The sequence below is a fragment of the Cinclus cinclus genome, chromosome 6, assembly GCF_963662255.1.
Source record: "Cinclus cinclus chromosome 6, bCinCin1.1, whole genome shotgun sequence".
Lineage (NCBI taxonomy): Eukaryota > Metazoa > Chordata > Aves > Passeriformes > Cinclidae > Cinclus > Cinclus cinclus.
Window position 1 is genome coordinate 14,594,861 of NC_085051.1, and position 17,961 is coordinate 14,612,821.

Here is a 17,961-nt window from a genome sequence, read left to right on the forward strand (position 1 = left end):
GAATATGTCCAGAGTTAGGACCTTCTCCAAGCAGAACAGCCCCAACTCTCTCAGCCTTTCCTTATAGGAGAGGTGCTCCATCCCTCTGATCATCTTGGTGGCCTCCTCAGGACTCACCCCAGCAGGTCCCCGTCCTTCCTGTGCTGGATCCCAGCTCTGGATGCAGCACTGCAGGTGGATCTCAGCAGAACAGAGGGGCAGAACCCCCTCCCTCCCCTGAGCTCCTACGGGGCTCTGGATTCAGCCCAGGACACGTTTGGTTCTCTGGGCTGTGGGTGCCATGGCTGGCTCTTGTCCAGCCTCTCCCCCACAGTACCCCCAAGTCCTTCTGGGCAGGGCTGCTCTCCATCCCTCCCTCCCCAGCCTGTGCTGATACTGGGGGCTGTCCTGACCCAGGGGCAGCCCCAGCACTTTGTCTTGTTAAACGTCACAAGGTTCCCACAGGCCTCTTCTGAAACTTGTCCAGGCCCCTCACAACACACAAGTAATAGCACTGTGGAACTTTCAGCATCCTCTCTACATCAAGGTATTTCTTCAACTCTTAGAGTTGATTTACCTACTAATATGATTGTAAAATCCCAGCCACATGCAACTTGTTTCACACAAAATCCAGACAGGGCAGTGCACAAAGTAAAATGCAGCACATCCTCTGTGTGATTCAATCCCAACTGCCCATCTTTGTTATGGCCACATACAAAGAGTTGTCCTGTACCTGGAAGAAAAACAAAACAAAACAAAACAAATTGTGTTCCACTTCACAGACTAAAAAGAGAAACCTACATCTGTGAGATCAAGGACAGTGATTATGTGTCACTTTAGGCACAGCAATCAAGTAAAAATTAAGAGAAACAGTTATTTCTGATGCATCAGAAATATCTCTCAATAACTGCAGCTGTGGAGAGCTGGGTCTGTCAAGGGAGACAATCCATATGGTGAGACAGGCACCTCTCACACCAAGATGCTTTTTTTATCGTGTTCACATGTGTCTGCATTCCTTCTTCACTATAATTAGCTGTGGCATACAGCACAGCCTTTCAAGGGCCAGATGTTATGTCCTGCTCCTTACCTTAAAATTGAATAACCTCTGACTCCTCCTTCCCACCCCCCATCCTTAATACAGAAAATCTGGCCTCTTTGTATGAGAGAAACAGATGAAGAAACAGTCCTCACACAGCCATGAAATAACTACACAATATATAAGCAACGGGAATTTCCCCAGTTTCTCCAAATATTGAGTTAACTGGGAAGAGAGGAGGCTGTTTTGCAGCTAAGGATTGTACTTGTTCAGAAACAGAGGCCACAGAGAGGTGGCAGCATTGAACCAACAGGGAAACACACAAAAAAAAAGTTATTAAAACCCAAATACCCCATGCAAGAACAGTTTTTTTACCAGTGGTAACTGCAGAATGTCCCCCTCCTCCAGAAATGCTTGCAACGTCTTGACATTTACAGGAAATATCTGTCAGGGCCTGAGGAACCAGCACATCCTCTTTATGACCAAGACCAAGTTGCCCATAGCTGTTTGCACCCTTCAAATGCACACAGAAAAATAGTATTTTTTTGAAAGTTAACAAAAGAAGCACACATATGCTGCCAAGGACAAACAAGAATATTTGGGATATGCCACAGGTTACCCTGCTCCTAAAAACCCCATGATATGTCACATAGGACTCCCAGGATTACAGACCAGGACTGTCCTAACTTTGCAGTCATTAAGGGTGTCTTGTGCAGCCCCACTATTTCAAAAAGCATGCTGGAATACAACCTGTTAAAACCTGAACTGTGGACTCACAGTTAATAAGGAGGAAAACCTTTCTATCAGGATGATTACCGCATGTTTAATTTTAATGCTTTTAGTGATTCCCACTCATAACTAAGGCCTTATTCATGCCACTGCTTTCTGGCAAGCTACCTCCAAAATGAGAACAGAAATACCTTTTTTAGGAACCTAAACAAGTAAATCAGAAACATTTATGCCTCATTAACTAAATATTTTAAATTAAAGAGGTTCAAATGAAAATATACTGATTATAGGTAGCTTAAATTTACAGGCACAAAACTACAGCTACTAAACACACCGTGGAAAGCAGCAATTACCAACATGGTAACAAGTCAGGGAATTTCTTAGTCAATTTCAGCACCGTGTCCAAGAGCTCAACCTTCATTCACAAAAAAAAAAAAAAACGAGAGACCACAACCTTCCCCATCTTACACAGTGGGAACAGCAATACTCCAAACGCAGGAAGCTTCCAGCTGCTAATCGCCGGGGAACACCTTCCCTACCTCACCTGTGCACCCGTCTGCTCTCAGTTTATCCTCCACCTCCCGCGAAAGACGCAGCACCTGGTGCACGCTAAAAAGGCACGTTCAGCGATAAACATTCTGTAGGCACAGAAACACCGGCACCCCCCACAGAACCCCCAGCCCCGGGCCCACAGCCGGGTGAGATGACGGGAGCGGAGCTGCACAGGCACTCCAAGTCGCTGTCTCACAGCCGCTGCTGCTGATACCCACTTTATAGCGTGGTACTACTCTACAGGCGCGATTCTTCCCAAAAATTGTGTCACAGCCTCCCGTTTCAGCCCGTAACTCGCAATGAATTTCCAAGCCTTCAAACCCGGGCAAGCCGCGATCAGCTGCAGAAGGGACGCGAGGGGCGGAGAGGCACACACAGAGCGGCTATGCCATCACTGCCCGGGCCCCGCGGAGCGAACGGGGCTGGGATGGCCCTTCCCCAGCTCTCACACCTGCCGTGCCCACCGGGACAAACCGCGGCGTTGTTTCCCCCCGGGCCGGGCCGAGGCCCACTCACCCAGGCGAACAGCTCGGGCTCCATGGACGGGACCGGCGGCTCCCGGCGCTTCCCGCGGACCAGGCAGGAAAGGGCGGGCCCGGGGCGGGATCACGGGCGGGCCCGGGGCGGGATCACGGGCGGGCCGCGACTGAGCGCTTCGTGCTTGCCTGGAAAACCCTCCAGTGACGGAGGGTGGCGGTCAAAAGAAAGGGGACGGAGGAGTCCTCTGCCCGAACAAAGGGAGAGAGTCCACCAGGACCCACACCTGCGGGGTTTTTTTATCTCAGGGTTCCAGAGGGCGCAGCCTCCTTTTATCCAAATCCCATCCACATGTTGCCTTCTTCCTTTCCCCATTGCTGAGGTACCAGGAAGGCACAGCCTTCCCGAACCTCCTACCACATATTCCCCCCTTGACCCTGCTGTGTTACCCCAAAGCTCAGAAACTCAGGCTGAGTTCTGGGCTCTGCAACAAACCCCCTGTCTAAAGCCAGCGGAGACATTGGGACCCATTCCAAACACATCAACACCCACACCTTCACACAGCAAATTGTAAAGACATCAGCTTTCCTCTCATGTTTATTTCGGTGCCGAAGTAAAGGGCCTTGGTGATTCTGATAATTACCAACAACTCCTTTATTTCGTTAACATTTAAGCCTCCACCACGGCTTAAAGTACTTAAATTATCACCATTTTACAGAAGGTTTGGGGGGGGGGTGAAGCTAAGCATACATGTTATTAGTGCATCTTCTCGGTATTACTCCTAGCAGTTTACTTCTTCTTTTGCTACACAAATGCAAATACGGATACGACTGCTGTTTTTACGAACTATTTGAAAATAGGTGCTAATTTAACAAGTTTAAGAAGTCACACTTGAAATGTGTACATTGTTCAGGCTTGAAGTAACACAGACCTATGTATATTTCAACAACATTGTAAATCCAATTTTATTAAAACCGTAGCTGAATATTAACTATCACAGAAGCTGACAAAACAGATCTTCCCTTACTACTCACTTAGAAGGTTTGTTTTTTAGAAAGACTAAGTTCCTAAAATCTATTTTTAAATTAAGTGTAAGGTAAGCCATAAATGTTGTAGCATAATTCTACATCTCAAATGCTCTTTAAAACAAAGTTATAGCACGTTAATAGCCACAGAAAAAACTATCTAGTCTTGATTTAAACAGTAAGTATTCTTGGAAAGGTTGGCCTGGCAATTGCTTATGGAGCAGAGGTGTCCTACTAGAAAGCATATGACACTCAAGCCAATTTTTCAAGTACAAAGGGTTTCATGAAAGTTCTTTCAAGTTTTCAACACCCTGGATTAGCATCTCCAGTGCATTTAAGATTTCAGACCGTTCTTCCAGCGTGCTTTCTGGATTTCCTGACAATATCTATGTATTAAAAAAACCAGTACCTAGGGTGCTATTAAATACACCCTGCACATCACAGATCCCCACTCAAATGTCTCACATCCTGCACACATATCCATGCCAGGACAGGGGCAGCAGAAGCTTTGCACAGCTCTGCAGGGTGCTTGGAACTCTGGGACCCTCAACACAGGCACGTTTGCTACCGTGCAAAGCAGACAATCCAGCAGGACATGGCTTCCCAACACTTCTAAAATGCTCTTTGGAATCAGGTATACTTTACACTACAAGGTAGTTTGTTGCCTTCATAGCCACAAAATTCCTAAAAGATGCTTGGGCCTTTCAGTTATAGTTTGACTGATAGGGAATGAAGGTGTTTGGGTCAGGTAAAAAAGAAACTAAACGTATATTTGTGCACCTTGTACAGGTCAAAAAAGTGACTGTGCAATCAACAGGATATTTATTTTTACATGAAGCACACTGGGCTGTAAACTTTGGTGTTACTTTAAATTTTGATGTTATTTTAGAGCAAATTAAGCTATTTTGAATACGAAGTTGCAGTTTGGAAATGGTTTTAGGCTTTATGCTAAGTCAGTGGTTGATGGTCTGCTGTATTTTTTGCTAAATGAATTAAATAAGGAAAAAGGCAAATGGTATCTCAGTAAGGAAAGATCTTCCCTCAGGTGCAATATCAAGGACAGCAACAAATCCTGACTCTTAGCCAACAGAAAATCACTTAAAATAAACATAATTAGGATTTCATGCAACAGCTCTATCTCTGCCTTATACTAGAAGCATCCCAAACAGCACATTTGCAACTCTTCATGATGAGAATAATCCCTTTGAAAGCAAGATTTGACCCTTCCCTTTTATCTTCTTGAACCTCCAGCTATTTGTGTCCTGATGCCTGCATTGTAATCATTCATGTTTCAAACTTAGTAGCACAGATTTAGAAACACTGAATTACCACAGCTTCTACACTGTCAAGTCCTCACCACTATACAGTCGGCAGCATAGACTGCTGGAGTCAGAAATTGAATTCTCCCTAGGGTGAATTACTCCACTTTTGCCTCATAATCCACCCCCTGTAGCATCTGATCCCAGCCCTGATCCACAGACCACACCTTTTCTCCAGTCTAACAATTTCTCTACTCCCCTACAAGCTTCTAAAAGGCAACTCTGGACCATTTTTACCTAAGGAGGAACAAATTTATGTGAGGAAATTTACAGAGAGCAACAAGATGAAATTGTTGTATTCTTATGGGCCGTTCACTCTTCTGTATGTAAAGGAGTGAGTTCTGCATGCAACACATTATATGCCTAGAAAGAAATCAGTGGGGAAGAGGGAAGAATTGGCTTGCACCACAGTGCTGACAGGGTGTTAAACTTCCAGCTGCTTGCCCATCTTGCTGAGGGCATCGCTGACAATGTCCAGCTCATGGCGCAGCTCATTCACCACGCTGGCGATGCTTTTCGTGTCCTTCAGGATCTGCACACTCTGAGTGTAGGGATTGTACTTCACCCCAAAGGGGCGCTTGATGGTTTTTGCAAACTCTCTATTGAGGTTAAAAAAAAAAAAAAAAAAAAAAAATCCAAACCAAAACAAACAAGCAAAAAGAAAAAAAAGAGTGAGTTATAACCAAAAGAGGGTGTTATAAACAAGACATAAATCACAAAGGCATTCTCTGTATGCAGCCAGTATCAACAACCACTTTTCTAAACTACTTAAAAATAGTCCTAATCACTGTGTATCTCCTGCCCAGTACCTGAAAAACCAAGAAAATACTAACCAAAATTCCGATACTGTGAAAAATAATTACTAAACTGTGATGAGACTAAAAGGGTTTGGTGCTGCTACAGAGAGATATATAAAACCAAATCTGCTTTTAGAAAAAGAATGGGGGTGGGGAAATCTGTACCTCATCTTTTCCTTTGCTTCTTCAAAACTTTCAGAAACAAAGTAAACCTCCTGGAAAGTTGTAATGATACATTCTTGCTTGCAGGTGACCTTTGGATCAAAAGGCTTGACTTTGGCGCCGTCAGAGAGTGAATGCTGGTAACATGTTATCATGGGTCAGAGGAACATCACCATCCAAAAAATCCAGGAGGAAGATGACATGTGATGAAGTGAATAAAATGGGTTATGTGAGATGGTTTTAATGCCTCACATCTTAAAATTTTTATCTGCAGATGAACAGCAGTTAAAGCCTAAAAAACCTGAATTCTTCTGAAGGGTCGTATTCTGGTAGTCAGGGTGAGCAAAGGGACTCCACAGACACGAGGCTTGTGTATAAACAAGAGCAATATTTTCAGAAACCGATTTAACCAACAAAGCTTTAATCTGAAAATAGTTACCTGGACTATAACATGAAGAAAGTATACTTGATAAAAAGCAGGGGGAAACAGTGGCAACAATAATAAGGTACAAAGAAAAGTGGCAAACAGGCAGTAACCATTCTTACCTTGAGCTCACTAATGGAAGAGAGCAAGCCAGCCCCATAAACACGTAGCTGTCCCTCTTGCTTGCACAAGCCAAACTCTACTGTGAAGAAGTAGCACTGCAACAGAGAAGGAATTGAAACAATTCAGCCTTCATCTGTGGTGAACTAGATGGGAGCATTTCTGTTTGGAGGTAGCATCAAATACTTTCAAATATCAGATATCACTCAGTTATCCTCAATATTTAAAGAGGAGGAAAGCCAGAATGGAAGGGTGAAGAACCACAGGATTGTATAAGAAAGGTGGGGGTTATAGATCACCCAGATGGGCTGGAAGATGCTAATGTTGGTGCAAACATTGAGGTGTAAATCTGTTTTGAGAAATACTGACGTGAAATCACAGCCTCATCTTAAAACAAACACTGGATAGAGAGGATCTGAGTGAGTGAGTGAGTGAGTGAGTGAGTGAGTGAGTGAGTGAGTGAGAACAGCTCACTGTAGTTTCTCATTTGCTTAGTGTGCTGTAAAATTAAAGACATTCAGTTTGCTGAATTTCAGGATTTCTGCAGCTATGCAGGAAGGAACACTGTTTTCATAGATAGCTTAATTCTGCTCCCACTGAAGGTAGTACAGGTTTTACCACTAGCTATACGAGATGGAAAAAAGAAATTTTAAAAATTAGCAAGCTAGTTCTTACATAACTTGCATCAATTATTTTTTACCTGAATTTACTTTTAATCTTAAAATACTCTTGCCAAGGCATCCAGAGATTGATATCCAGAAAACTAGTTATTTTATATTATTTTAATTTCTTGACTGAAGAGTATTTAATGCTAGCACTCACCTCATTCAATATGATATAATTTCAATTCATTCTAATCATAAAGAAATTTCAAAACATTGAATCATGTTCCCAGAAGAAATAAGACTTGTCTGAAAGAAATAGACTATAAAATTTCTGTCTGCAAGAAGTAAGATACCACTAGAAGCTGAACCATTACTTGACAGTAGAGTGAAGAAAAACACCAGTCACATCAACTTTACAGCAGGTTGTTTTTTTCCTAGCATGGAAAATTCTTTCATGCTTCAAAATTCAGGGGCCAGTGAAACACACAGATCTAGCAGCTGGTGTGGCTAATGCTGACATGAAGCTCCCAATTTATTCAATGGTGTGGGTTCAGCCTAGCAAAACACAGAACTCTTGATGGAATCCCCAGGCACTCAAACACTCACCGTTGCCAGTTTTTGGACGGCTTCATCTGATACCCCAAGTGATGCAAGACCAATTTCCTGGGAGAACTGAGCAAAACTGGGTTCAGCCAAAAGAGGGACATGGCCGAGGAGCTCATGGCAGGTATCACTGGAAAAAGAAACAAAACAAGAAATCTCATTATTTGTCTTTGTGGCAAAGTGAAAAAGCAGCACTGCTGAGCAGATGCAATGTCTTACATTAAACTTGATTACCAAAAGACAGAAAAGTGTCACCCATTTCTCTGAAAGCAACTGAGTAGATCATAGCAAACCCTATATAAAGTGCATAAAATAAGACTTTCAAATGAAGGTGCCTAAAATTAAGGTCTGAGCTCCCCATTTGTATGACAACTGGACTAACTAACTAACTAAACTAACTGCACACAGTGATATCAGTAAGATATTTCCAATAATATGATGTACTTTTGAAAATCTTGCACTTATGGCAGCGGCATTTCAGCATGCTGTAACTTCAGTACATTCAGCGTGAAGACTGAGTCTTCAGTGCCTTAAAAATAAGTTTTATGCTGATGTTCTTGAACAGCTTTTAACTAACTTGGCTTTGGGCAAGCAAGATCCAAAACTTGGTCTCAAATTCTACCACAAGATTAAATGACTCACGGCTCGGGTGTATAGAGAGGGTCGGAGCTGTGTCTGACGTATTGAGTGCAGTGAAAAACTCGGAATGCTAATCCTGCCAAGAAGTCTCTGGGTGACAGATATCCAGCAACGGGGCGAATGGTGAAGCCTGTGCGCTCTGAAAGTTAACAGAGAAACTGTGTATTAGTTTAGCATAGGCTGCACAACGTTGTCAGCTTTCCTGCTGGAACTGAGGTGGCAGCCATTGCTTTTTGGCTCAAAAGCACATGGGAAAATTAGGCACAATTAGAAAAATTAGGAGTCAGCTTGAGAATGAGCAACCTTTTTTAATGGCCCTACCTCTATGCTAATGAATTTCCAAGGATTCCTTGCTTAGAGTCAACAATACAGCCAGGTGTCTCCTTAGCCAATCCTAACAATCTTTCCAGACATGGCCCCTCAAATGTCACTACATGCATTGAAGACACAATACATTCAAACAGATGGCCAAAAGGCCTCTTAAAGCCTTTTGAATGAATGCAGAATGAATACAGAATGAATACAAGTCACCAAGGATGTTTCCTTGTGCCCACAAAATAGTGGGATTTGCAGAGGACCTCAGTTTATTCTGAAAATTAGACCATTTTAGAGAGCCAGCACATTACCTTTCAGGAAGCGAGACACATCTTCCAGCTGGGGGATATTGTCTTCCCTGTACCCACAGTGTTTGGTGAGCAAGGGTAGGTTCTTAAGGTACTCTCTGCAGGCATAAGTTGGGTAAAGATTGTTAAGCTCTCGGTACACAGTCCCCCAAGTCTTGATCTCCTCCTCAGTGAATTCAATCTTGGGAATTGGGTCACCACTGCAAGGAGAAGAGGAAGAAAAGACACTCCTTAGTAAATGGCTAACTCATTTAGGTGAGTGTGAGGTGACTCATTTACCTACCATTATAATTTAACACCTGTATGACTGTGACACCTGGCGTTAGACTGTCAAATGCACAGTGAGATCTGGTCAATGATCTGGAAAGCTTTTAGTCTAAGGACTTGCCTTTTTTTTCCACTTTAACCAGTTGTCAGGAATCTTTGCATTGACCTCATTTAAAGCATTGGTTCTGTAAACAATTTCTTAATTGTTTAATGCCAAGAGTAAGGCTTAAAATACCTATATAATCTCTTCACAGCTTCAGGAGCTGATAGCACATCCTTTTCCTTGTTGGATTTCTAAGCCTGCAATTATTTTCTGTTACCCTTTTAATTTGTTTTAGGAAAAGAGAATTCCCCGAATTAACAACACATTGTGTGACAGCAGCTAAATATGCACATCAGGTAAAAATTATGCTTCTGTGCAGAGGAGACAAGTGCCTATCTGAGCATATCAATTTTAGTCTCTCATATACAGTCCTCAGGTCCTTGAATAAAGTGGATTATGGCAAGGCCGGGGTTACACTGTATTTCACTGCCAGCCAGGGAACTGGCATGGAAAATGCTTTCCCAAGGGAATCTCTGTCAACAACACATTAACAGTAATCAGCTCGGGACTGTAGTAACCAGTTGCATTAAAAACACAGTGCAATAGAACTCTAAATACAGACCTTTTCTAGGTCATTTTCAGTTGAGGAACTTGACACCTAAATTCAATCAGGCCACGTGAAAATCACATTTAGAAAGAATTTGTAGCATTGAGTTGGGATCTTACTGCTTTAAGAGTTCTACCCCCACCCCCCAAGAAGCATCTCTAAAGACAGAAGCTCTTAGAATTTCTTTTCACAGAAAACTTCTTATCTACACATCACACATGCTAGTTTGAACCAGGAAAGAAAATTCAACTATTAGCATTTCCTCAGAAAGCTTACTCTCAGTGGTCACTGGGCTGCATATTGGGGTTTGCCTCCCCTCCCTCTCCTTTGCAGAGCAGCTGTCCAAGCCACACAGCCTCAGTCTGACCAGATCTGCCTCGATCTACCTTCTCATTTTGCCTTACATCTCCCTGCCTTTCACCTTCTTGGCTCTGATTCCTGAGCTGAACCTGCATGTCTCAGCCTGATCTGAGCCCAGGAAGATGAGCTACTCCCAGTCCACTCTGCTATTATTTCAAAGCACCCAGAAGGCTTCTTGTGGAAGAATTCAAGCTTACTGTTTGTAGTTCATAGCCAGGTCTGCAAAATACTTTCGCCTCTTGCGATAAACATTGTCTTTGAAACCCTGGTGGGAAGAAAGGAAAACACAGTTCAATGAGTTTCCAAGCCATAACAAATAAATCAATTTAAAACAGGACACTTGACATTTCTTCAGTTGGAGAACAGAAAAGCTTGATGTGTAAGAATGAAAGAAGAGGTCAGCTAACTCATAGCTGTGGTCTGAAATGTTTAATAGATGTGAACTAAGCAAATACTCCAAAGTAGGAATCAGCTGGTTTAGGCAACTATACATTCTGTAGAGAAGGGTTCATTTTAGTTGTGTCAGTATTTATACAAACTTTGTTACTTGCATGATTATTCAAAATCACAGAACAAATTGCCCATTTTCAGTGCCCAAATACCAGTTTGATTTCTCCAATAAAGAAGAAAGAAGAAGAAGGAAGCCTGCCTCAAAATAGCTTTTTTTAAGCTTCTTTAATTTGTGTGTGACCACTCAAGGCCCAGACCTGGAGTTTTGGCCCAAGTAATCCCTGCAGAAAAACAGAGAAGCTTAATTCAGTCGGTCTTCCCTGAACAAAGAAAGAGACATGAAATCCCCAAGAGAAGGTGCTCAGACCCCCAGGGATACCACTGAGGGAAAGGAGAGGGAGAAGGAAAAGCTGCAATTTTTTTTTAGGTCAGCTCCACAAAGTATATTTCCAACTGTGGGCTGAGTGTAGGGAGGGAAAAGTACTTACAGGATGGTCGGCATCCAAGTCAGACCCATACATCAGCACTCGGTTTGCACACTTATCCAAATCTGAGATCTTCTTCGGAAACCAGGGAACATTTTCCATGTCTAGGGAAGGCATGGAATCCACAAGGTTATTAATAAAACCCAGCACGCCGAGGGAGGAAATGCTACTTTCAAGTATGACTATGGCGGTTACAGCTCACCCTATAAATTAAAGGGGCATGAATAAGACAAGGGAGTCTGCCTATCTGGCACCAGCCTCCAGCTCACACTTCCTCCTTGGTCACTGCCACAGACTGCCTGCAGAGCACAGCCAGCCCCAGAGCCTCTGCAAAGGACAGTTTACGTGGGTTTCTCTGCTGTAGTTAGAGTAGCATCCAGAGGATCCTATGGAGACAAGGTCTGCCTGTGTAAAGCTGCTGGAAATCTTGTAGGGCACAAAGAAGAACAGAAGTGATTTGCCTGTGGTCGCTGTGCAGAGTGGGAGTGTGTTAGAGTCCTCTGTCTCATCCTGCTTTACTGACCATGGGAAATGGATGTTTCTCCATGGTTATGTATGTGGGAAGCACCCAGCTGTGCCATCAGGGGTCTGGATGCAGGAGGAATCCGAGGCCCCCTGCCTAAGAGAGGTGCATCATTACAGTTTTGCTACCAACTACTTTGGGGTTATTTTTAGCCTAAGAGAGATTTTTTGCCAAGCTCTTGGCAGAGCAGTTAATACTCTGCTTTTCTGCCTCAATGCTCTTCAGTTTACTTAAAAAGGTCAGGAGACTGTTTAGATTGAATTTCCCCTTACTTAGGGCTAAAGTAAGCCATTCTATCCAAGAACTCCAGATCTCTTCTTCCCAAGAACAATGACTGAGAAATTCACCGGGCCAGCTCAGTGCTGCCCTGAATTTTGGGCATCTCTTTAATTAAAAGAAAAGTTAAACACAATGTGTAGTATCTAAAGGTAAAGGCACCTCTGTCATACTAATATAAGTAGCCACTTATGATCAAAAGTGGGTACAAAAGACAACAAAAACAAGAACTAAATGAGGAAACTGCAGAACCCATCTTACCCTCTCCCCAGTTTCTGAACTGAGCTGGGATCCGTCAGTATCACACCTCTGCCATCGTGGTGTACTGGAGCCCTGCACTCAGACTTTGCCTACAGGCCAGCCTGCTTTGACCTGCACAGATGCAGGACTCCCACTGGCACCAACTGGGCTGTGCTGGGAAGGGACAGGAGCACAGATAGCAGACACACAATTTGTAGCAGCCTGACACAGCCTGAACTCCCAGGACAGCCAGACTATACCCACATATAACACAAAAACAGGTACCTGGCAGCAGGTGCCTGAAGACACAAGTGCAGGTGTGGGCCACTGTAAGAAGATTTCAAACCAACACATTTAGAAGTGCATTTTCATCAGAATTGCCTTTTGTACCTACCATCTTCCTGGACACTGAAATGCTCTGTTGGGCTCACAGAGACAATACTGACATGGGATTTCAGGAGCTGGAAGATCTCATTCAGTTGTTCCCTGTTACTGTCACAGTCCACGAAGATCTCAAACTCAGAATTTCGTCTCTTGGACTTCCGTGACTCAATGTGTACCAGATTTACATGTTTCTCCTGTTTGGTAAGAAGTAATATTCTCAGAGACAGAGGCTAAAAACAATTGACTAAAAATTAAAATAGTTTTTCAAACTAATATTCTACTGCTATGAGCTATTTACCACCTCTATGAAGCCATTTTAGGTAATTGGATCTCTTGATAGCAATCTGCTTATTGGAGGAGGGGAAACGATTTGATTTTCTATTCAGAGGAAAATGAGAGTGATCCTATGTTCTTTCAGTTTTATTTACATTCAGGAAGCACATAAAGACACAGTCAGGAGGTTTAAATTCACGGACCTTTTTCTTTCATCTTTCCCATAGGAAGCTGATTAGCAAAATTCACCAAAATGCCGATCAAGTCACCACATAATTATCTCACATGCAAGCAAGATTTAAAAGCAGTTGCTTTCAGGGCATTAGTTTCACTTTTCTTTACTCTGAAAAAATTATTTAATCATGTGTTTTATATTAGGAACGTTGAGAAAACCCCAGGCTAAAACACTCAGGGTCACACACCAGAGCACAGTGGCACTGCACAGATTCCTTACACAACACCTGCCCAGCAGCTGTGCAATTGCAGCTCCTCTTCCACCTTCAGTCTGGCTGGGCAATGTGACAAGGGCACTGCACTCAACACAGTTCAGATTGACACCCCAAGTGTCTGCCTGCCAAAAGCAGGGGCTTCAGACCACCTCTTATTCCCAGCAAAACCATTGAGCACCAATACTCTTGTCATGAGGGGAAAAGACAAACCTCGCTCAGTGTTTAGTCAGTGTAGATAAGATTTTTATACAGCCATCATCTAACTTCTGAGGCATACATTTCCTCTTGTGGGTAATTTTGGGTTCAAAGTGGGAGCTAGGTTAAGAATCACATCCTTAATAAACAGATGTAATCCATTCTTGTATGCTCCAAAATCACAATTAATTACAATTATAATGTACAATTACAATTGTATATTTTAAAATTACAATTACAATTTAAAAATGCAGAGCTGCTGTGATGATCATATAGTTATAGCGTACACACCTGAAAGAGTTTTAATGCTTTTACAAGTCCTCCAACTTCATTCTTCAAGGAAAAAATTATGGCTGTCCTTCCTCTTTCAGATGCATGGTCTTCATTTTCTTTGTTATCTTCAATCACCATGTAAGCTGACTTATTTAACTAGATGCAAACAAACAAAAACATTTTGTTAGAATGGTAGAAGTGCAGAAAGTATGAGTTTTTTTACATTTCAGGGTGTCTTGTGGTAATGTTGTGCTTTGATCAACCACAAAAAATATTAATTCAATTATTACACAATGATAGGAATAAAGTTACACACAGATAGAATTTGTGAGAGACTAAAATTCCAAGGTATCTTTTTTTTTTAGTTGAATGATTTTATGGACATCTTTAGTCATTCCCTAGGATGCAGAAAATCTTTTCAGTTTATGGCTTATAATTAGCATTGCTACTGGGAAGAAGGGGAGCAATAAGATGTCAGCAGAAATAGTACATTGAAAAATACCACTTGTTAGCAAGTTCAGTGAACACTGGCAAAAATAATATTCCAAATCCCACAGGACATAGGTAGAAAAAGATGAATCAGGATTCAGTAGAACTGAAAAATCACTACCTCTCTCTTGTTACATAACTGTAAACCACTGTTTTCTCAGGGCAAGGAGACAAACCTAAGGAGGTAAAATGTTTTGCTGACAAGAATCTGTTGGCTATGGAGTCAGTCCCTCTCTGATCAACCACAGTCAAGCTGTTCCATCTGCCATGTCCTCTAATTCATGTGTCAAACCCTTGGCATAATCACCCAAACCACACACTAAGAATTCAGACGCCCCATGCTGTCAGGTCGTGTGGTTTTGTACCTTACTAATGATCACACTCCTCACTGTGTGGAAATCAGCAGCTATCACTGACCATATTCTTAGCTACGTGGAGCCAGGCCATAAATAAAGACTTCTTTATTTATTACTGAAACAGTAAAGAATGGGGAAAATGCAAAGTAAAGAAAAAATACAAGGCTTATGAGCAGAGGCTGTCTCTCATATGCCTTTAAACCTCGCAAAAAAAGAAGGAATAAAAGGAGAGGTTTCTGAATGAGTCAGCGAGAAAGAAGAGAGGAACAATGAAGGCACATTATTGCTATTTGGAATTTTTCTTTTTATCTGACACAGCTTTAAAGATATCACTGTCTTGAAACATTTTCAGAAATAAAAAGAGCAAAACAAAAAAGCAATCAAAACGCACCAGTTCTTTACTGCCCTTATATAGTCTCGTCAGCTTAAATGATGTAATGAAAATATTTGGATTTCTGGCTGGGTTCCCATTTCTAATGACTTGCCACAATATGATGAGCCTGGACAACAGTGGCAGACCATCACACTGTTTCTGATCCACCAAAGTCAATGAACTCCATTAGCTTGAGTCCAGACACCAAATTTTTTGCTGAAAGTGTGTGGCAAGCCCAGTCCAGGTTCAGTGAGCAGCCTGCAGGCTTCCCAGCTCACTTCAGTGTCAGATCACAATCACAAGAGCCAGGACAGGCACTGAGCAAAGGCACTTCAAGCAGAAAATAAAAAGCCACAAAGGCCACTATTACGTACAGGTCATTGGTTGTTTTCTCAAGTACAAAGAGGCCATTTGTGTGAGCCAAATCCTGTTCAGATGATCCTGCTGCAGGAGAAGCAAAGTCTCCACTATAAGTAGAGTTAGGTGATGGTCTTTGAAGGCGATAAAGGTAGAGCTGGTTTATAAAGGATGCTAATGTGCAACATGTTGTCTTGACTCCACATTTAGGCTCATTGACTTAAGCCTGGATCAGCCTTTATGAGATTTAGCACAGTTGCCTGTAATGTTATCAGTTGCAGAGCTGGGACAGACCACCTGCACCAAAAACTAATGATCTTCTTTTGTGTTTTGCTGCTGTCAACTTACACTGTCTAGGATCAGGTGACAACATCTACAAAGTTATTTGCATAGTTATTCATCTACAACATTTACAAGTTTAAGAGATCAATTAAGAAAATACAACCAAACATGGAATGTTCTTATATTATATTAAGCTCTAGAAATGACCTCTAACATAGGAATTACAAGTTGGACAAGAGAAACTAAGATATTTACAGTGCCAAATGAACACCATATACATATTTAACCCTACAACAAAGCAAATCTCTTGCTTTAATTAAAAAATGAACTAAAGACAGTAATGCAACAACCATTTGGGTGCAAGGCAACAAGAGAAAATTATAATGCAGAAACAATTCCTCTCCTCCTGTGGCTGCACTTGGCTTATATTTTATTCTTTATCAGTAACTCAGCAATCCAACTCTAATAAAATCTGAAACTTTTCCTTTGCATGGTAACACATTTGAGCTTTTTTGGAGGGAGAAGGGGAAATCAATATTGCATTGGCTTTTTTTATTAACCATGTAAATTATTAACTGATTTTCCACCAGCCTGACTCAGTCTTGTTGAAAATATACAAACACAGGGATATTCCAAGATTTTTAGATAGATAATTAGGTGTTGTCTGGTTAAAGATTTTGCTTTTTGAGACCCATAGCAATTATCTTCTCTTTCTTCTTCTTTCCAAAGGATGTTCACAGAGAGAAAGATATATAAGAGTGCACATTTTGTGCTTCAAGTCTTTATATTAATGGATAAACTGGATTTCAAATTATCCAAACATATTTGCCTTTAAAAATTTACATTTTAGAACCATAAAGTGAAGATAAAAAACTCGTTTCAAAATATTTGGTACTGACTGACATTAAGCATGATTAATTAAAAAATGTCAGTGGGCATTTTATATTCTCTTCCCTTTAAGTAGCTGCTTACTTTGCCACTGTCCTTTTGACACACTTCTAGGGAAGGGTGAACACACGATGTTAGGAGTGACCAGAACTAGATATCACATTATATTTTCCTGCCACCAAACCAAAGAACCAAAGTTCTTCCTAAGATTTAGCTCTCAGACACCAAAACAAAAGCTGTGCTGAGCAGCTTATTTGGCTTCCAGGTATCTGAGGGATACAGCAGAGCAGTATTTTTGTGAAGCTTTACTCCATTACTGTCAGCATTCTTGTCTTCACAGAGAATTTTACAGACTATATCAACTGCCCAGTATTAGTAACTGCAGCCAATGCATAGGTGTTGCTTTTATTTGATCTCTGATGCACTAAGGAAATTCCCACTGTAATGTGGAATAACCCAGGAGTGACTTTTCTGGGCTATATCACACCCTCTCTCTCCTAAGCAATGATGCGCCAAAAGTTGCTTTTTTTCTCCCTTAGTTTCATACACTCGCATTTACACTTCGAGACACTTTTCCTCTTCTTTTATCCAGAAACAGCAGTCCCATCCCAATCCCAGCAGCACTGAACGCTGCCACCGACACCAGAGGAGCCACACCCCAAGGCTCTTCAATTACCTCTCTCCAAATAACCGGGGCCAGAAAGCTCCCGGCTTTCCGCAATCCCCGTCCCGAGAACCGCAACAGCAAAGCGCCCGAGCTGTGACTGCCCAAAAGCGGCGTTTACTCCGCAAGCCAGGACCGATCCTGGGGCCAGGCAGCGAGGATCCCATCCCGCTCCTCACCTGTGCGCATCTCGCTCCTCCCGCACCCATCCCGCTCCTCCCGCACCCATCCCGCTCCTCACCTGTGCGCATCCCGCTCCTCACCTGTGCGCATCCCGCTCCTCACCTGCGCCCATCCCTCTCCTCACCTGCGCCCATCCCTCTCCTCACCTGCGCCCATCCCTCTCCTCACCTGCCTGGCGGAGTCTCGCGGGCTCGGCGCCGCCTCCAGGGATGCTCCGCGGCGAGGTGCGGGATGCATGGCTGGGGCAGGCTCAGGGCAGTGCCCGGCCCCGCCGACTTTATGTAGGGGCGAGAGCCGCCCCTGACCGAGGGGAGGGATGCAGGGAGGCGGGGGAAGCGCGGCCCGGCCCGGCCCAGCCGGGAAAGGGACGCCCTGACCCTCTCCACAATGTTGGCTCAGGCTGCAGAGCAGTGCTCTGCATGCAGACACCGCCCGCTCCCCCTCGCTGCACCGC

The 17,961-nt window shown here is 42.9% G+C and overlaps 2 protein-coding genes across 10 annotated transcripts in view; both read right to left on the reverse strand.

Moving 5' to 3' along the window:
- Positions 1-2,844, reverse strand: part of SERGEF (secretion regulating guanine nucleotide exchange factor) — a 136,266-nt gene extending 133,422 nt beyond the window's left edge. For all 9 annotated transcript variants that reach the window (XR_009933279.1, XR_009933276.1, XR_009933277.1 and 6 more), the window contains exons 1-3: positions 2,813-2,844; positions 1,391-1,529; positions 557-712 (exon numbers count right to left, since the gene is read on the reverse strand). Coding sequence is in view for 3 of the 9 variants with exons in the window: in XM_062494238.1 (XP_062350222.1) it covers positions 557-712; positions 1,391-1,529; positions 2,813-2,836 (319 nt within the window). In the remaining 6 variants the exon portion in view is untranslated. The remainder of the gene's footprint in view (positions 1-556; positions 713-1,390; positions 1,530-2,812) is intronic.
- A 617-nt stretch (positions 2,845-3,461) lies between these two features.
- Positions 3,462-17,744, reverse strand: TPH1 (tryptophan hydroxylase 1). The gene is made up of 11 exons (XM_062494194.1): positions 17,676-17,744; positions 13,934-14,071; positions 12,736-12,919; positions 11,306-11,406; positions 10,565-10,632; positions 9,094-9,290; positions 8,471-8,606; positions 7,832-7,958; positions 6,623-6,718; positions 6,080-6,213; positions 3,462-5,716 (listed from the first exon to the last, which is right to left on the reverse strand). The coding sequence occupies exons 1-11, from the start codon at positions 17,742-17,744 to the stop codon at positions 5,542-5,544; spliced, it is 1,425 nt and encodes a 474-aa protein (XP_062350178.1). The 3' UTR covers positions 3,462-5,541.
- Between the last annotated feature and the right edge of the window lie 217 nt (positions 17,745-17,961).